The 18,340-nt window shown below is 36.4% G+C and overlaps 1 protein-coding gene across 2 annotated transcripts; it reads right to left on the reverse strand.

Moving 5' to 3' along the window:
* Positions 1 to 275: 275 nt before the first annotated feature.
* On the reverse strand, positions 276 to 17,045 carry rnf17 (ring finger protein 17). Of its 2 annotated transcripts, none has more exons than XM_043249142.1 (37): positions 16,941 to 17,045; positions 16,637 to 16,752; positions 15,746 to 15,840; positions 15,550 to 15,625; positions 15,376 to 15,456; positions 15,026 to 15,129; positions 14,772 to 14,940; positions 11,863 to 11,939; positions 11,665 to 11,739; positions 11,395 to 11,585; positions 11,157 to 11,261; positions 10,883 to 11,041; positions 10,481 to 10,652; positions 9,896 to 10,022; positions 9,457 to 9,623; positions 8,822 to 8,954; positions 8,584 to 8,737; positions 8,364 to 8,479; positions 7,919 to 8,033; positions 7,662 to 7,779; positions 7,295 to 7,516; positions 6,572 to 6,716; positions 6,277 to 6,389; positions 6,005 to 6,095; positions 5,663 to 5,775; positions 5,327 to 5,574; positions 4,930 to 5,093; positions 3,855 to 3,974; positions 3,055 to 3,135; positions 2,839 to 2,961; positions 2,700 to 2,756; positions 2,471 to 2,578; positions 1,853 to 1,976; positions 1,559 to 1,697; positions 1,128 to 1,314; positions 732 to 838; positions 276 to 654 (listed from the first exon to the last, which is right to left on the reverse strand). In XM_043249142.1, exons 1-36 carry the CDS (start codon positions 16,993 to 16,995, stop codon positions 743 to 745), a joined length of 4,536 nt encoding a protein of 1,511 aa, XP_043105077.1. In that variant the 5' UTR covers positions 16,996 to 17,045; the 3' UTR covers positions 276 to 654; positions 732 to 742. The 2 variants fall into 2 exon arrangements, with proteins under 2 accessions (XP_043105077.1, XP_043105076.1); XM_043249141.1 differs by having other exon boundaries at positions 15,550 to 15,628.
* Positions 17,046 to 18,340: the final 1,295 nt, after the last annotated feature.

The following is an 18,340-nucleotide window of genomic DNA, read 5'->3' on the forward strand; positions in this document are numbered from 1 at the left end:
ACAATATTCTAGGGGACAGTTTTGGACAGGACCCTCTTTTTGTTTTAGTTAGTGGATGAACTGGACTGGTCTGCAGAAAGCCAAGTCCTAATCCCAGTTGAACGACTCTTAACACGTATGAACAGGTTACACAGGCACTCATGCCTATTCAGCTCAAGTGGAGATTTTCCTCAGTATTCATTACAATTTCACCATCAACTCACTGCTGTCAGTTCACCTCTGTAAACACGACTTTAACACTATTTAATATAACACGACGAGGAATTGAAAAAAGGTTCTGCAGGATACTTCCAGTAGTGGTCTGAATTGATCTTGATCGGGCTGCGATTGATAACACCCAAAATGTCTAAATTCAATTATATCTTTGGAGAAAATCAGAGTTGACAGGTTTTATTTCCGCTCTGGTTAACATAGAGAGAGATTAAATATTAACAAAATATTCCTGCTACTCTGAAGCAGCTTTGATCAGGAACAAAAATATTTAAGCTGCACGAACAAAACTGGCTAAATGTTTCAACATAAAATGTTTTTAAATAAATTGTTTTAACACAAATGTAGCATAAAACCCTGAGTTTTAAAACTAATAACATAAAATGTTTTGCTTTCGAAGAAGCTTCTATGAAATCGGACGTTTTACAGCATCACTGACCCAACCTGTAGAAACAGAAGAACACATGAAAGAAACAAACCTTTAGACAGTTCTCTGTCGTTAAAATTACTTTCACACTTACTTTCACTAGATTTACGCATAATCGGCGAGGCCTTTCTCCACCAGAGGTCTGTGGACCAGTGTCCCTTCAGCATTGTATAACAGCACACTCAGCTGTGGTTCAGTAGCCTGAAATTGTACACCTGGATAGTTTCACACACATTCCCATGCTACTGCTTGAATAGAAAGAAAGTGTTTTGCATTGTTAATAAGTGTTACACGAAAATCTGCTGCCCTTTATACCCGTGTTTGTCCTGGTCAGTATATAAATGCACTAAAAGTTAAATTTTTACCTTCATTGAGTTGCCACACTTACTCAAACTTATAAAAGCTATCAAAAGCATGAGCAGACTGTCAAAAATGCTAATTTTCCAGGTATAAAGGAAGGCACATTTTCCCAACAATGAAAGAGGCGCACAGTGACCACTGCAGTGAGCTCCCCGTTTAACAGGTCGATCATCTCCATCATGGCTCTCATACTCCACTCAGGCCGGTAAGGTATCCTCTCCAACTCCGAACACGCGCTTGTTGGTTTGAAGCCTGCTAACTTGACATAAACTGCTGCACATGGGAAGTGATGAAGGGATGTAGGGAGTTGACGCAATCTGCAGTGACAAATGTTTTTATGTTTATCTTTATTGTGCTTTAATTTTTTCATGGTAAATTTACTGCAATTCAATTTCAAGAACAAAGACCTGTATATATGAAAGTATATAAAGCAATTTTAAGACCTGGTCTTCATATGATTTTTTTTTTTCTGTCAAGCCCAAATATTGCTTTAAAAACATAACTACTGTTCTAATGAAAACTATTTAAATATTAATGGCTGAATAATCTGTATTGTCTTACTTTTGAGTTGGCAAGATGTCATCCGAACCAAAATCCACATGTCTCACGAGGAGCTTCACAGAAGGAGTGAGTTGAGAAAAACCCAGTATCTTTGCACGATAATATTTTCCATCGCTGTACTCAGCCAGACAGGAACACTCTGCACACAAACACACAATTAAAAACGCTATACTCCAAGCCATTTAGCCTCTGTAGGACCACAGGCAAGTTTCTGGCATAAATTTGATTAAAAAGGCATGCATGTAAACAAACACAACAGTGTTTCATATGCAATCAAATGATAAAAGTAAGCACCGATGGGAAAGTCTGTCAGCGGGCTCAGATTTTCGATCCTCTCATTCACACGCTCAAGAGCTTCCTCCAAGTTCTCCTCTTGCTCCTCTTCACCCAGAATCTTATCCAACAAACACAGGAACACCTGCGAGCACACATTACATTCTGTGACAGTGTGGACATGACTTAATATTAATGTCTAATGTCACTTTATTTATAAAAAAATATATATATTTTGTGAAGCAACTCAGCACTTTTAATATTCTTCATCCTGGCTGAAGCACTAAAGTTGTAATCCATTAGAATAATCAGCCTAGGTTATAGTTTAATGTTAAAGATCTGAGAGACTTATGTTTATTTAATATTTCTTGTACATTTCTAATACAAATAAACAGTACATGTTATTTGTACTCTTTTTAAAATATTGTATAGTTTTATAGGAAGACGTTTCATAGACTTGGCAGAATCATTTTCAGAAGTTTGTAGTGTACAGTCATCTTTTGTGGGCCGTCTTGGCCTTTTTTTTTCTTGACCCACTTTTCCTAGCCTGTGGATAATGGAATTAGATCATATAGACTGAAATGAAGAGATATATCATAAGTTTTGGCCATATCGTCCATCCCTAATTAACTCACGTACCTCATTTGGGGTGCGGATATGCTTGACCCTCGCAGGGAAATGCTTTCTTGATTTAGGAATCTGGAGTTCTTTATAAATCCCTAAAACAGTCTGGGGCTCCTGCAACCCCTGAAAGCAAAAAATACTGCTACTAAACCAGCTCTAACATTTAGTAGGCAAACCTAATAATATTATATGAAAATAATTTAACCAGAAATTCAGGAATTGTATAATGAAATTAAAGGTCTACCTCTGTGTTCAGGTCCCAGTCATCCAAATCAGGGACAGGAGGCGGAACCACATAATCCTGCACGCAAACACACAGTGTCAATATCTACAACTTACATTAGAAAATCAGCTGAGCTTTTACTAATATCCACTGATCAGACCTCCCGGCTGCTGATGGCAGGATCGAAAGTGGCATATTGGTGATGCACCATTATCTTACTAAGCGCCATTCCATCCACTGTTATCTCAACCTTTACACAGCCACAAGGATCCTCTGGGTGCTCCTGCAAAACAACAGGTTTATAGAAAGTCAACACGATTCACCTTTTAGTAATAATTAGGTCTGCTGGTAGATGGAGTGGTGTAGATTCACTTACAATAATGTGTACACTGACTGAACGCCCAAGTAGCAACTCCTTCATGAGCACCACAGCGTCCCACTGCCATCCCTTCCCAATCTGTAACAGTTCACACCAGAGTATTTAATCACGTTTAAAAACTACTTTGTGCAGCTGGAAGAGTTATTTTTAGTACAGTTGACTCTCCCATACCCATCAGAAATTTGCTTCAAATTTGCTATTTGAGCTCATTACAGTATCGCTGAAATAACCACCAAGATTTTATCTTCTCACCACAAGACTTAGTTTCATAAAAAAGTGCCTGGGTCATGTTCTATGACAGCATGAAAGAAAAAATATTTGTATAACACACATTAAAGCAAATCCAATTTATAGGACCATTAAGATCTTCATTGAATGAAAAATAACTAAAAATGCAAAGAGATTTAATGGATCTAAAATACGCTTTATTTTCTTTATGCAGAATAAAATATATAATATAACAATTTCAATAAATGAGTTTAAATAATTTCAGCTATCAGGTTAAAATAAGGATTCACAAGTTGATGAAAAGCTGATTAAGTATTTTATATATATATATATATATATATATATATATATATATATATATATATATATATATATATATTATTTATTGTTTTATTGTGAAATGTGTTACAATGTATTTCTAAGTAACTGATACATTAGGTGAGGTAAAAGAAAAGGTTTAGCTGACAAATGTTTTTAGGGAAATCCCTGTGATAAGAGTGAACTGCAAGGATGAGCACACTAGCCCATTTACACTGGAAGAAATCTAATTTAAATTAGCACACACGTACCGGTATGACTCCATTTATCTCGCATGGCACACAGAGCTGCGGCACATCCTCACAGAGGACCATTGGATACACATGACAAACCGGGATACTCTCCACAAGCCCCTGATCCACATATTGGACCTGGAACAATTACATCACAAACTGGCAACAAAACAATATGATCCAAATAGGCCTGGACGATATGGCTAAAATTTAAAATCACAATATATTTCTTAATTTCAGTCAATACAATATAACTGTGAAAAATAAAAGTATTAAATTCTATAAACTCCCCAGCAAAGAATCTTGAAAAAAAAAGTACTCAACTTGTTTTAAATATTGATAATCAGCAAATCAGCATATTAGAGTGACTTCTGTAGGATCACATGACAATGAAGACTAGAATAATGATGCTGAAAAATCAGCTTTCATCACAGAAATAAATTACAGTTTAGAATCTATTCAAAAAAAAAAAAAAATATATATATATATATATATATATAAAAATATATAAATATTATATATATATTATATATATATTGACTAGTAGCGTAGGCTGGTTATTCTCATTAATTGAAACCAATGTGATTCATCCAGAAAAAAAATGGTATAAAATTCTTCCAAGTCGCTGCAGAAAAAAAAGAAAAAGAAAAAAAAAGAAAAATGTTGCTGCAGACGATTACGGAGTGTAAAAACTAGTGGTTTCTCCAGTAATGGATGTAATCAAAATCAGCTCTATTCATGAATGCTACTTTATCAGATAAAAATTAAAATGTCTTCGAAACTTTTCTGAAGACAGCTGGTTCCCTTCAGAGATACATTCATACAAACGACCAGGAATTTTGATTTTGAAACGTGCAGTGCTCATGTTTATTCAACGAATCCAAGCGCCACAGATAATTCAATGTATGGGAAACTTATGTATATTTAAACATCTGAAATGTGTTTAAAAATCATATCAGCTATTGAAAATAATTATATTGCGATACATATTGATATTGAATTATCGTCCATCCCTAAACCCAAGGTGTTTGCATTTAAGATTATGACATATATTACACAAGAAAGGGATGCAATGCTGTGAAAGCACACTGACCTTCACGTGTCCTCCAATGACCTCTTGCACCTGACCTCTGTACCAGAACATGTCTGTTCCCATGACAGCGCATCCCAAAACTCCTTTCCAGTTGTAGTTCTTCTGTCTTGGCAAGGTTTTAATGTGTTGTTGCAGGCGCTCCCGTAAACGATCAAACTCACACACTACACAATAAGAAAAAAAAACCTGTATTATGGAGTTTAAGCATTTTCAGTAACGCACTATCATAGTCCTTAACTCATGACTACCCACACACAAGTTTTCAGCATTCAGTACTAGCCAATCCTAACAGATGTGATCTACAAAAAGTCCTAAAGGTTTAGCAGTAACAATAAAGTAAAGTCTGAAACTCTAAAAAAAATAAAAGTGCCATAAAGTGTAATAAAGCGGCACACACCTGCTTGGTGCGTCATTGCATAAATGACACCTTGTTCGGAGACAGCTGAGATGCTCATGAGTGTGTGTCCACAGGGAGGCAGCTCTGGAGGGGGGTACGAGTGTGTCTGCACTTTCTCTGGTGGTGGGCTGATGTGAGGGGTGGATGTGGGTGGTGTCTGAGGAAGGCTTGTGAGTCTCTGCGGCTCAGGAATCTTCTCGATCTTCACACACTGCTCTGAGAAGACCGTCTCTGATGTGGAAGCAGCCCTAGGAAATCAGTTCAGTTAATATACACAGAGATCGACATTAATGTTAATGTGACTGATCGGCAAAACGAGCAGAAACTTTTTCTTACTTCCTCTCCTTTAGAGCAAGTCCTTCACTGATGAGGAAATCTGAGAAACTGACGTTTTGACCAGCACGGTTTGAACAAAACAGAGACACCAGCACTGGCCTGGCAGATGGGTCCTGAGAGGAACGTATTGCAGTCAGATATAAAAAAATAAAAAAAAAAGCTTGTAAATAAAAATTAAAATCGCAAGTAAAAAATATTTCACAAAATGTAAAAATGAAGACAAAGTTTTTAGAACAGCAAACAATGGTCACAGATCATGCATTTTTAGATTTTGGTTTCACTTGTTTTTTTCAGTGACTGCAATACATTTGGTGGGAATCTAATCTATACATTTGTTCTAACCTTTATGGCCATTACAGCCATGGCACCGGTCAAGTAGTGAGAGATGAAGTCACAGGCCGTGGCTGTCCATGTGGAGCGACCACCAGCTGGCCTGAGAGTTGGAGAAGAAGGTAAACATGAACAAAAAGGAAGAAAATCAATAAGAAATGACAAAAGTTCAAAGTCAACTTCACATTATGAAACTCTAAAAAGCAGTAATACATTACAAATCTGACTGGGTTAGTCTTGTTTGAAGTTGTAGTAAAATAAGTAAAAGTGGGGGGATTGTTTACCTGACACCACTGAGGTTACATTCCAGTAAGAAAGATCCAATCAGATCAGGACTGAGGGGTCTGAGGTTGTTTTCATGGAGATTCACTTTATTACCAAAGTCACAACGCAAAACCTATATTATATATATATATATATATATATATATATATATATATATATATATATATATATATATATATATATATATATATAAACAAACAACAACACACAATACTCAAATTGTACAGAAAAAAAAAAATCCCACTCTTTTCAGATTTATTAAATTGTGAAAGTGCATGCACAATGGACCTCTACCTCAGCAACCCCATTAGCAGACACGGTGCACACTTTTCCTCTTTCCCAAACCCCAGTGTTGTTAGCAGCACAGAACATCTCCGCTTCCCAGAGCATGTCCTGTGGCTCTGATTTAGAGAAGAGACTCTTCAGTGTGTCATGGATTCTGTAAACAATGCACGCAAAATAGCAGCATTACGACTGAACACCACTGTCTTGACCAACATAGATGCGTCACTGAAAACAGTACTTATTTTTGCATTTTTAAAAGAAGTTTGATGTACAACAGGGTTGCACTAATGGACAATAATATTGTGTATTGACAATAGTTAAAGATATTGCCTATGGCTGAGGGCTTTGACAGCATCAAGACAACAATTATTATTATTTTTATATTAGGGCTTATTCGTTTCACCGTATTTCATTGTTATGGTGTTGTGCATTATAATTAATCACACGATTCCAGTTTATGAATGCAGTGGACAAATTTAAATATATTTTAGATCATGCATACGCTACTCGGGCCGCAATGAAAATGTGTAGATATTAAATTACACTAACATTAGGCTACTTTTAGCCATACACTGGAGTTGTTTCCCTCTCTGGCCATGAATCAGAGTAAATCATTTAATTACCATGGCGATATTGTGTATCTAAATCTTACCGACTAGTGATAGGACAATATGGCTATAGAGCATATCGACCAACACTAATACACAATTATTGAGTGAGGAAATTGGGCACCTCTTCAGCTGGCTGTCAAACTGCAGCAGCTGCACATAAATGTTTCCAGGAGAGGTGACATGTGTCACACGAACTTTGATGTCTTTGACACATGTGGGCAGAATCAGGCTGGCATTCAGCTCTTCAGAAACAGGAGGAGTCAGAGCAACAGACAGAGGTTCCTCTTCAAATGGAGGGTCCCATACGGTTGTCTCCAAGGGTTGGGTGTCTTTAATCTGGCACCTGAGAAAGCAGGAGAAAATTAATATTGAATACAATGGACTTTGCCTGAAAAAATAAGCAAGAGGAAGGAAGTACAGTAAGAGACAGATTGAAAGAACAAATGAAATACACATACAGTCCAGATAGTCGCTTTTAAGTGACTTACTGTTTACTGGAAACAGCAAGACCATTTCTGACCAGTAAATCTCCAATACTGGCTCCAGTGCAATCATCACCAATCTCATACAGACACACAGGCACAGGTCCAGTGCCGGCAACAAGCTCTGCATAAAAGTGACAGATTCAAACAAAAATACAGTATACCAAATTACTCTCTGAATTACAGTTAACAATGCACACATTATGGGCAGTACATCGTTTAAAAGCATGTCTTTGTGCTTATGCATGTATAAGTAAACATACTTTTTGCCACAACAGTGATTAGTTTATGCTCCACAAGTTCCTTGAACGCAACACAGGCTTCATCACTCCATGTATGCTGCGGACTGACCACATCATTCAGACTGCACCACAAGGCCTAAGAACAAATAGATAGTTTGTTATCAGAGGTATCATGCAGATGCTTTTTAAAAACCTGTTCGACAGACTTGCCACAGTATCATAATTTTCACAGCAATACAGTATACACGCTCAAGCTGGTTGCACTGCCGGTGCTGCTATATGGTGCTGTGAGGTACATTTCTCTGCACAACTGCCATCAACTGGCAAGTATTATTCATCAAGACCTATGTTATATTGGTGTAGGAACAGCTGTCGAGTAAGTTTCATGCATATTGTTCCGCCTTTAAAACAATATACAATTTTGTCCATTATAGTATCAAAGAATACATGTGAACCTAAATCTTACCATTTCTGGCAAAGCAAAGAACTCATCCTTTATCTGTCTCAGATCCTTCACAGAGAGAGTCTTTTTGTAGCCAAAGTCCACATACCGAACCTCAACCATCCGACCACCAGGGAAGCCTGAAAGGCAATCCTTTAACCTTTACACATTACATCAAAGCGACACTGGCTTTCTTTTTCCTGTATTTTTAGTTGCTTGATATATTGTATACGCATACACTCACCTATGACTTGAACCCTGCACCATTCCTGGTCATAGCAAGCGACGCAGGCCTGTGAGAGAGAAGGGCAGAAGATCTGAAACTCACTGTTTGCCTGGGGGCGACTGTAACAGTCCTGGAGCTTCGAGTGCAACAGCAGGTACTCCATATTTTCAACCTGCATTCACCAAGGATGTGTAAATGTCATTTTCAGTTAATTATTCAATTTCACTGTCATTATAATACTCATCATTTTACTCACTAGTTGTACATAGAAGTCTGATGGTTTGTTCGCATGAGAAACCATAGCATTGACCTCAACATTGAGTGCAGGGCGAACTGATGGGTAGAAGAGGAGTGGTACACTGCCAGGGGAAACTATAGGAGAGTAGAATCTGTACAGAAATCATATAACAACATTGTTAACGTAAAAAAAAACAAAAACAAAACCTTTGGTTTTATTCTGTTTTGTGTCATGGTTTACCAATAAGCTTTTTATTTCTGTCAGGGAGTTCAGGCACTTTTGCTGTTTTCCTTCTTTAATTTATATTAAATTCATACAGCGTAAGATAAGTATATCAGTGTTATCCATGCACTGATTTCTTTGTGACAGCCCACAACAATATCAAAACTCACCGTCACAAATAAGTTTTCCAAAAGGCTTTACCTTCACTGAATAAAGATGAGCACTGCACATGTTTTTATATCACTGTATTTCAGAAGGAAACCGACTGTCTTCAGAAAGTGTTGGATGTCATTTTTACTTCATCTTGCATGTAATGTCTGATATGTCCTCTATTGGCAGTTTTAGTTTACTCACACTAATGTTGTTTCTTTGGCGGAACAAAAACATATTTCGAACAATATTAGGAGCCCCAGATGTAATAATTGACATACCTGGCCAGCTCCATGAACACCAGGTGCTCCCGCATAGACACCATTGGTGTTTTTTTCAGATCCACTAACAGAGTGTCTCCCTCCTCACCAAACACCTGCATCTCCACAGCCTCGGATCCCAGCAGGCTCCTCATCTCGTCAGCTGCCTCTAAACTCCACCCTTTGAGCTGATAAGAAACACAAACATGTCTTGCTAGTTATTGATTGTGCCTATTCACAAGGTGATGCTAAAATCTTTCATAATTAATAATAACATCTAGAAATACAAAATTAGATTCAAAACACATTTTTTGCACCATTAGATGGAAGCTAAATGCCTGAATATTTCTTTTGAATAAATGAAGCTTTAACTTGCAGTTTTGGTGCACTCAGCCGCAACACAAAAAAATACAGAGTACAGCAAAAAAACACTGAGTAAATACATCTCCAAAACTTATACCAGGTCTGCAGGAACAATATCTTTAAGGGAGCATTTGATGGCCAGAGGAGCCCAGCCATTCATTTCAGCCAGAGTAGCAGCATCAGGTCTCCGCAGACACTCATTCAACACACTTAAACCTCCATCACTGAGAGACAAGCAGCATACATGAATGAGTGAATTCATGAAAGATACATATGTATACAAAAAACTATTCACACAACTAAAAAGAGAGCATCTCTGTCTTCAAAGGAATAGTTCACCCAAAAATGAAAATTCTGTCTTCACTTTGTCACCCGCAAGTAGTTCCAAACCTGTATGAATTTCTTTTTTCTGCCAAACACAAAGGAAGATATTTTGAAGAAAGTTTATAACCAGGCTGTTTTTGGTCACCACTGACTTCCACAGTAGAAAAAGATACTATGGGAGGTCAATGGTGACCCAAAGCAGCCTGGTTACAAACTTCATTTAAAATATCTTCCTTTGAATTTCTCAGAACAAAAAAATTGAGTTTTGAACTACTTGAGAATGAGTAAATGATGACAGAATTTTCATTTTTGGGTGAACTATTCCTTTAAGTGTTTGCATACACTATTTACTTGTCACCTTGGAATTGAAATGCCCTTGGAGAAGCCAAAGTCCTGGAAGTAGACACAGAGACGGGAGACTTCTGATGCAAGGCATTTGGGCACATGCTGGAAACACTCTTTCTGAAAGAGCTCAGTCACTGTTACCCTACACCACACATCCTTCTTCCAATAGATAAAGAGCACAGAGCCTGTGCACAGAAATATGAACAATCAGATAGCCACAAGTTTATGTTTTGACCTTCTTTAAAAAAAAATCATTGTCAGTAAGTTTACTCATGCTTATTCATTTTTTTAATGATGTAAATAGGAGGCTTACTGACCCCAAACTTCTAAAATGTTAGTTTTAGTCAACAACTAAATATTGATCATTGATGAAATTTCACTGCCAAATGAGAAACCATCATTAACATGCATATACCTGTCTTGATTTCATCACTGAACGTGAAGAGGCTACTATCTCCCGAGCAAAATTCATTGACCTTTTTGGTCAACTTTTGGCCTGACTTCTGTTCCATCATATAGCGTACATAGAAATGTGCAGGGTTTACGATGTGAGTTGCCATAACATAGTGCACCACTAAAAAAAACAAAAAAACAAAAACACACACACACACAAAAGTGCACTACTTAAGGAACAAAGAAGCTGTCTTGGTAGTTAATTCAAAAGATTAACCTAAAAATAAGCCACATACGTTTAGGCTGTGTAGTTAAGGGCCTGTCAAAACGCTGCCTGCGATGTCTTCTATGCATTGTGTGCCTTTCAGCATGCCTTGGTTCAGGTTCTGGGAAACTATGGGCTAAAAACACAGGATCTCAACATAATTGCATTAAAGAAAAGTTGCATGACAGCACTAATACAAACATATCAAATATAATCACAATCAGAAAAATTATCAGCATGATTTTTTCCCTCCAACTCTGCATACACACCTATTTCCACTACCTCTGAAGAAGTGTCAATGTCTTCCATTATTTCCTCTATGAAACTTGGCCTGCTTGTGCTTTTCTTTTTGACAATGGGATCTGCATTTCCTCCAACAGACTGACTGGAGCTGTCCCAGACCTCCATACCACTCTTCACAACGTGTTTAAAAGGCTCCACTGTAACTTCTTTTAAAAAACTGATCATGATCATAAAATAAACACAAACATCAGATCACATGGTTTCGATTCAATAGAGCACAGTGTATATGCTCTTACCAGTCATCATCGTCATCTGTAATTTTAAGACAGCTTCTCAAACTGTCAACAAAACTGTCCATTTGAAGACTGCAGCTATATACACAAATAAAATGAGAGAATTTAATATGCATGTAAAACAGAGTTGACTATATTAATTATATTAGTGACGATATTAATTGCATTCTGGAGCTCTACAATGGTACAATGGTCCCCTACCAGAGTCCCGAACGCAATGACACAGAGCTCATGTCATATGATTCAGCATCCACTGGAATGTGTAGTGTCTCCAAAATCTGAAAAATATTAAAACAAGATTTGAGATTTATTGTAAACACATATCACAATATCAATGTAAAGCATCTCATTTTAATATCTGTTTGATGTCAACTACCAACAAAAACATTTATAAAAAGGGAAAAATCATTTCTAAACTTTCTAGAAATGTAAAATGTGTAATCACTTCAATATTTCACATCTATATGCCCTTGCAAAACATTCATAAAATTCAGTTTCCATCTAATAGAAAGCATTTTTGTCTTTAAATTTGTAATTTAAACCTCATTATTGCAATAACCACAGCATAAATGCAACATTATCATCTTACTAACTTGTAAACACTTTCTCCCTTAAAAAATAAATCATGATTATTTTGTTTATTATTGAAATTATGATTATATTACACATTTACTCATTGACTTTGAAATTTCTGGCATTTATTGAATAAAACAATGAATTCTCCTTAAAATGTATAAATAACATAAAAATGCAAACAAGATCAACAGTGTATAGTGCACTTCCAAGCTCTTAAAAACACAAACGAAACACCAGATGGAATCATTTACACCAAAATAAGGTTTACAAATGCGTTGAAAAACTGAAAAGTTCAAAACAACATTTATATTCTACATTATAAACAATTCAAATCAAATTCCAGTCAGTAAAAGAAAACAAGTTAACAGATTAGAATAGTAACAGAAAATAACTTCAACTTCAGACAAAGTAAACATGTTTGAAACAAACAAGGTTTTTATCCAGAAACACCAGCCTGTTCACATAACCTGGTTTCAGTGATGAATGCTGGCAGGAGACAATATTGAAACCAGCGCTAAAGACTTTCTCTGAGGAAAAACTTGCAGCTGGAATCGGTCTTCAACTCTGCTGTCAGTCTGTCTTCAATAGACCCTTGGTTGTCTTTGCTGACACACTGTGACTCTTTTGTTGCTGTATTTGTCATTGAGGTATTCTACCATCTTCTGTTTGATGCTTTTGGCATGGTCTGTGTCATCCTTCTGCACTTCTAACACTGAAATGCTGAAGAGGTGGAGGTTTGAAAATACACAATTATATATTTCTCTCCAGAAAGTGGTTCAGTGAATTCAACAGGAGGGTTAAGAGACTTAAGGCTGTGACACTCCAAGTTGACAGATGGCCATCGATTCAGCATGTCGAATCAATGTCGGGGACGTCGGGGAAAGTGAACACTCTAAATGGATGCCTAGTTTTGCAAATGAGTCAATGCCAGAGAATTAAAGTGTAAGTGATGAAAAAAAGCAAGCAGATGATAGCAGGACAAAAAGACAACCGTTACATGATCTTACCCAAGCATTCCAACAATGAAAATTTATTGACGTAACGGACATTCAAAACTGTACGCAACAGCTGCTTTCTTTCCTTTTCATATATCTTTCGTCTGCAGCGTTGGACAACACTGCTGGCGTTCATCGCTGCTGGCTTTGTGTGTCCCAGCCTTTATTGACGGCCTTCAGTAAGTCAATGTCCTGCCAAGAGGGTGAGATGTCGCTAGAAAAGACTTGGGTAATGGCCTTATGCTGTTCAAGTACTCTGTCTATCATGGCCTGCCTTGATCTCCATCTGGTCCCCAATCTGTTTTAAGGGAGTGTTCAGGTAGCTTCAGCTGCCTCTGCAAGTTCCCTCTTTTTTCTTCCAACTGTAAGAAAAGCTGCTGACAAGCTGACGGTCAATCCTATGATCATTCCATTGCATTCTCTAAGATTACAATAAAAAAATATTTAGTTTTAACAATATGATCATTGCAACCCTCTTCAGTTTCATTTGTTAAGACAAAATAAGAAAAAGCATCAAAGAATAGTTCAAGTGATAATATTAATAATAGTATTACTACTACTACGATCATCATCAACAACAACAAAATAACGATAATAGTAAAAGGTTAACATGAGAGACAAATCACACAGAAATTGGAATATTCTTTTGGCCTGTCATTTCTAGTATTTTTGTTTTAACATGCAAATAAATCAGCATGTTACATAATCTGTATTAAGGATTCCTACTCACCTATGGCCAAGTGGAGTCTGTCCCGAAACACTGAAGCCTCATCCATCCATTTACCTCAGCTGCCAGCTTTTTTTGTGGCACTTCTGTAGTGATGCAGGTGAGCTTTTCCTTGTTTAAACCCAACGCAGCCATACGTGCATGTGCTATGTTTTGCCCGATATTTTCTTCAGGAATAAATGCAGTTGGAGATATTTCGTATTCAAATTGAAGTAAGTTTCAATGTAGTGCACTGTTGGTCTGTTGTGGAGGAAAAGTACTCTGCTTTTGACACTTCATTAGCCACTTCTGCACAGCACTTTTCATATAAAGCAGGCAGAGCAGTTCTTGTGAAACAGTCTTAAGATGGCAAAGCATAATACTTATCCAGATTATTTATAAAAAATTTTTACCAAGCAGTTGCCACAACACCGTGGAGCAAATCTTGCACATGTTTTGGATCCACACCCGCTTCTCTGAATCCAAAACAGCAGAATTGCTTCTACCTTCTGTTGACCAAAGACTTCTGTGGCTGCTCTCTTTCAGCCATCTCTCGCACTCATTTTTAAATGCCACCAAATACCACATACACAACTTGTTTTGCCATTAGTATAGGCTGAGAGAGTTCAGGATTCAGGAGGGGTGAAAGTACGTATGCGAATCATTCAGAATGCAGGCCAACGTTTGATTAATTGCACAGCCGTATTTCTCAAGTAAGATTTAAGTCAATTAAAGTAGACATAAACTCAACCATTTTCATATTGTCTTATTTTGCTACACACAGACCATTTAACATTGTGCAGAACACCGTATGGAATCTACTGCAGTGTTACCTTGTCTAGATTGCAATATGTCTCCAGAGAAGGAACCTGTCGGACATGCCGAGCTTTCTGGATGGCTGTTTGCAGCTCCTTCATCCTCTCTTCCATTCTGTTACATTCTTTCCGACCATCCGTGAAGAGAAGATCGACATCACTCAGTTTTGACACCAACATACTCCTCCTACAATTTCCACAAAGTGAATAAGAAAAAATAATTTGCTGAAGATACCTAGAAGGCACCACAGAAAAAAGTTCTGGCCACGCACCTTTTCTGCAGGACCCTCTTTGCTTTGTCAACAGCCTCATCAATTTCTCTGATTATTCGAGTTCTCTCTTTCCTCAGTTGAGCATGAATACCACTGGAAAAAGACTTGCACACAAAAACAGCAACTTCACTTATACTGTTGAAGAGGCATCAATTAATCAAAAGTTCATTTTTTAAAGTCAGTTTTAAACCGAAAATGTCTCCACCCATCATTTCTTTGTTCTCATAAGCTTTCATGAAAATTTGCGTTTCCTCACAGCAACATCTCTTGTGAAAAAAATAAAGAAATCTATGCATGCATGATTCCTACAACAGACTAAATGCAAGATTTTGTACGGTTTTTCATTGTACCTTGTGAAGTTTATCAAGTTGACTTAAGTTTTCTGTTGCTTTCCCAAGGAATTCGTCCAAAACTTTAACGACATCTGGCCTCTATATAAACAAACATACATTATTGAGCTCTAATCTTGTACTGAGAATATTAAGAATCTGATCTTAAAGAAAGGATGTGGATAGTGTCTGTACCCCTTCAGCATTCTCCTGTGTGTGGATGGCTCCTGCTGGCGGTGGACTCTTAAATCTCTGAGATTTACACCGGTGTCTGCTGACAGTAACATTTATTTTCCAATTTTTCAAAACTTTATTTTCAAAATTTTACTAAAACTAGAGCCTTACGTTTATAATATACTGGTTTTTAAGATTAAAGCAGCATCTTGAATACCCTTTCTTTGTGTTCATCCTCGCTGTATAGATGAGGCCAATGATTCTGCTGTCCACCTCCAAACCATCAACTCCTTCTTCAATACTAGTGTCCATCTATATTAAAACAAAAGACACCATCATCATCATCTGAATTATTCCTAATTGCTTAAAATTGGGGGATTCTGAGTTGATATGCTAACATTTAATTTTCTTTTTTTAATCGCATTCATAGAAGCATTTATTATAGATTCAAACTCAAGGATGCAACGTGTCTGGTGTTATGCATTACTTGATTTTATCCATTTCTATCTTCTAAATGCTCTACACATTTTCTTACAAAATTAAAAACATTGCAGAGCACAGAGGACAAAGTTTGGTATATGAGATTATATATATTAGTTTAAAATCAAAGCTAATTAATTTACTAAAAATGTATTCCAAAATAGTGGGTCAGCCATTTCAAAAAGCATATGAACTATTCTGCCATAATAATCTTGCAAGACTAACTAATAATATTGTCTTGTAAACTAATCACGTGTTGTATAATGAGTTCGTACTGTTGTCATTCAAACAAGGGTATATGGTCCCAATATAGAGTCGAATTAAGTTAAAGAATTAAGTTGTACATCAAGCGATTTTAGAGCAGAAAAATTCATAAAACACAAACTCACATAAAATTTGATCTGTATCGGAAGTTTTTTTTTATGTCATTATATTAATGTCATTATTAATATTAATTCATTAATAGCAGCTTCTTTAATTTACGTGATGTGCAAAAAGCTAACTTATTAAAAGTTACAAAATAAATAGCTAAATTCGTTGCTTAGACGCTTTTGAAATAGCGAGTGTAGTCAAAAAAAAAAAAAAAGTTACTAAATTTCACAACATAATAAAATTATTTCTAAAGCACCTGACATTCTGGACACGTGATGAGGTTTTGCTGGGACTGGAGCGCGCGCAAGCACGTGCTGCAGAAAATGTGACCGCACACCAGCACATGAGGGAGATTCCCCCCAGATTCATCTTCTGGAGGAAGAAACACACAATGCAGTAGATCAATACAACAAACAACATTAACATTTCCTTCTATATACCATGGCATCTTTTCTGGAACTTTCAGTCACGTGTTGTCAAACGTTGGATTAGATAGAACAAAAACACAGTCTTAAAATGCAATACCGTAGTACCATACAGTTTGTTTGGTTGTTTCATACCAGGTAATGTGTAAGATGAGCCACAGATGTTACAAGCAACCGCTGTGTCCGACATTTTCCACACGAGCTAACCTTACCGTGACACCTCATTAACTGATGAGCTCGACTGCCAATCGTCCAATCAGAACTTGGCATCTTTGGACTTTTTGTCCAATCAGAGGCCTCATTACATTCGCATCGCTTACTTCGTGCTGTAGTCTAATAGTCCAAGATCCCTTTTTAATTGAGTGGCGATTCCTGAGATGTTTGCCTTTTTTGTGTCAAAATAATATGTTTGTTATCTTTATTGTTAGACCCGTAGAATTTATATCTGAATTCTAGATTGAGCCATATTACCTCGAAAATTACAATTCAAACTTTACTCTATATAAATAAATAAAGATATAATCTTTTTTCTTACTACTGTATCTGTACTGTTACAGTTGCTATTTTAATAAATAATATATATAATATATATATATATATATATATATATATATATATATATATATATATATATATATATATATATATATATATATATATATATAACAACCGGCATAAACCACAATACCAAGATATATCAAGATACAGGTCAAGATACAGGTTCGGGAGTTCATTGTGTGGCATTTTCTTCACAACAAAAAGGTCAATGAGCAGAGGCCCTCCGGCTGTAAAAGAGCACAAACAATCCTCTGACCTCATTCGAGCTCTACATCTTGCAAGTACAGTGCATGCTAACTCATCTTAGTTTTAGTTTCACTAATTAATTAATTTTAAATTGTTTACATGTATGTGTATATATAGCATAAATATTATATTAGCTGTGCTCTCCATATTTTTGGAAGAGAGCATTGCATTCCAGTCTTTTTGTACTTGACTTACATCAGTTTGAATGTAAGCTTGGTCACAGTCAAACTGATACTGGATACTATTAGGAAACGTTATAGTGAAAAAATGCACCAAATCATTAAGAGAACAACCGAACACATACAAGTAGGAACACCTTTTAACCTAGACCTACCCTTTTATTATACTACAGATATGAAATTCTCTGCATTCCCATCTCTTCTTTATCTTTGTACAAATTCTTTCCTAACAACTCCCTCTTTTTCTTTGTTCTTTCACCAACAGATCAAAACAATGATATAGAGAATAGGTCTTTAACTCATTAATGTTAATGTTGCTCATTTATCTAATTTTGTAGATTAGATCTGTGGCCATTCATAAATTTACTTTTTCCTTATAATTAAATATTTGAAATGGTGCACATTTCTTTATTAAGTAGGTGAGGGTGAATGACTCAAAAATCCTCAGATTCTGTAACTGAAAAGGATCTGAAAATGTATATAAATGACAAAAATAGTAATAAAAATCTCAGTTTTGGTATGCATTTCTGAATTTATGGTTCAGAGGGTTGT

This window comes from Puntigrus tetrazona, chromosome 9 (genome assembly GCF_018831695.1).
Source record: "Puntigrus tetrazona isolate hp1 chromosome 9, ASM1883169v1, whole genome shotgun sequence".
In the NCBI taxonomy this organism is placed as follows: Eukaryota; Metazoa; Chordata; class Actinopteri; order Cypriniformes; family Cyprinidae; genus Puntigrus; species Puntigrus tetrazona.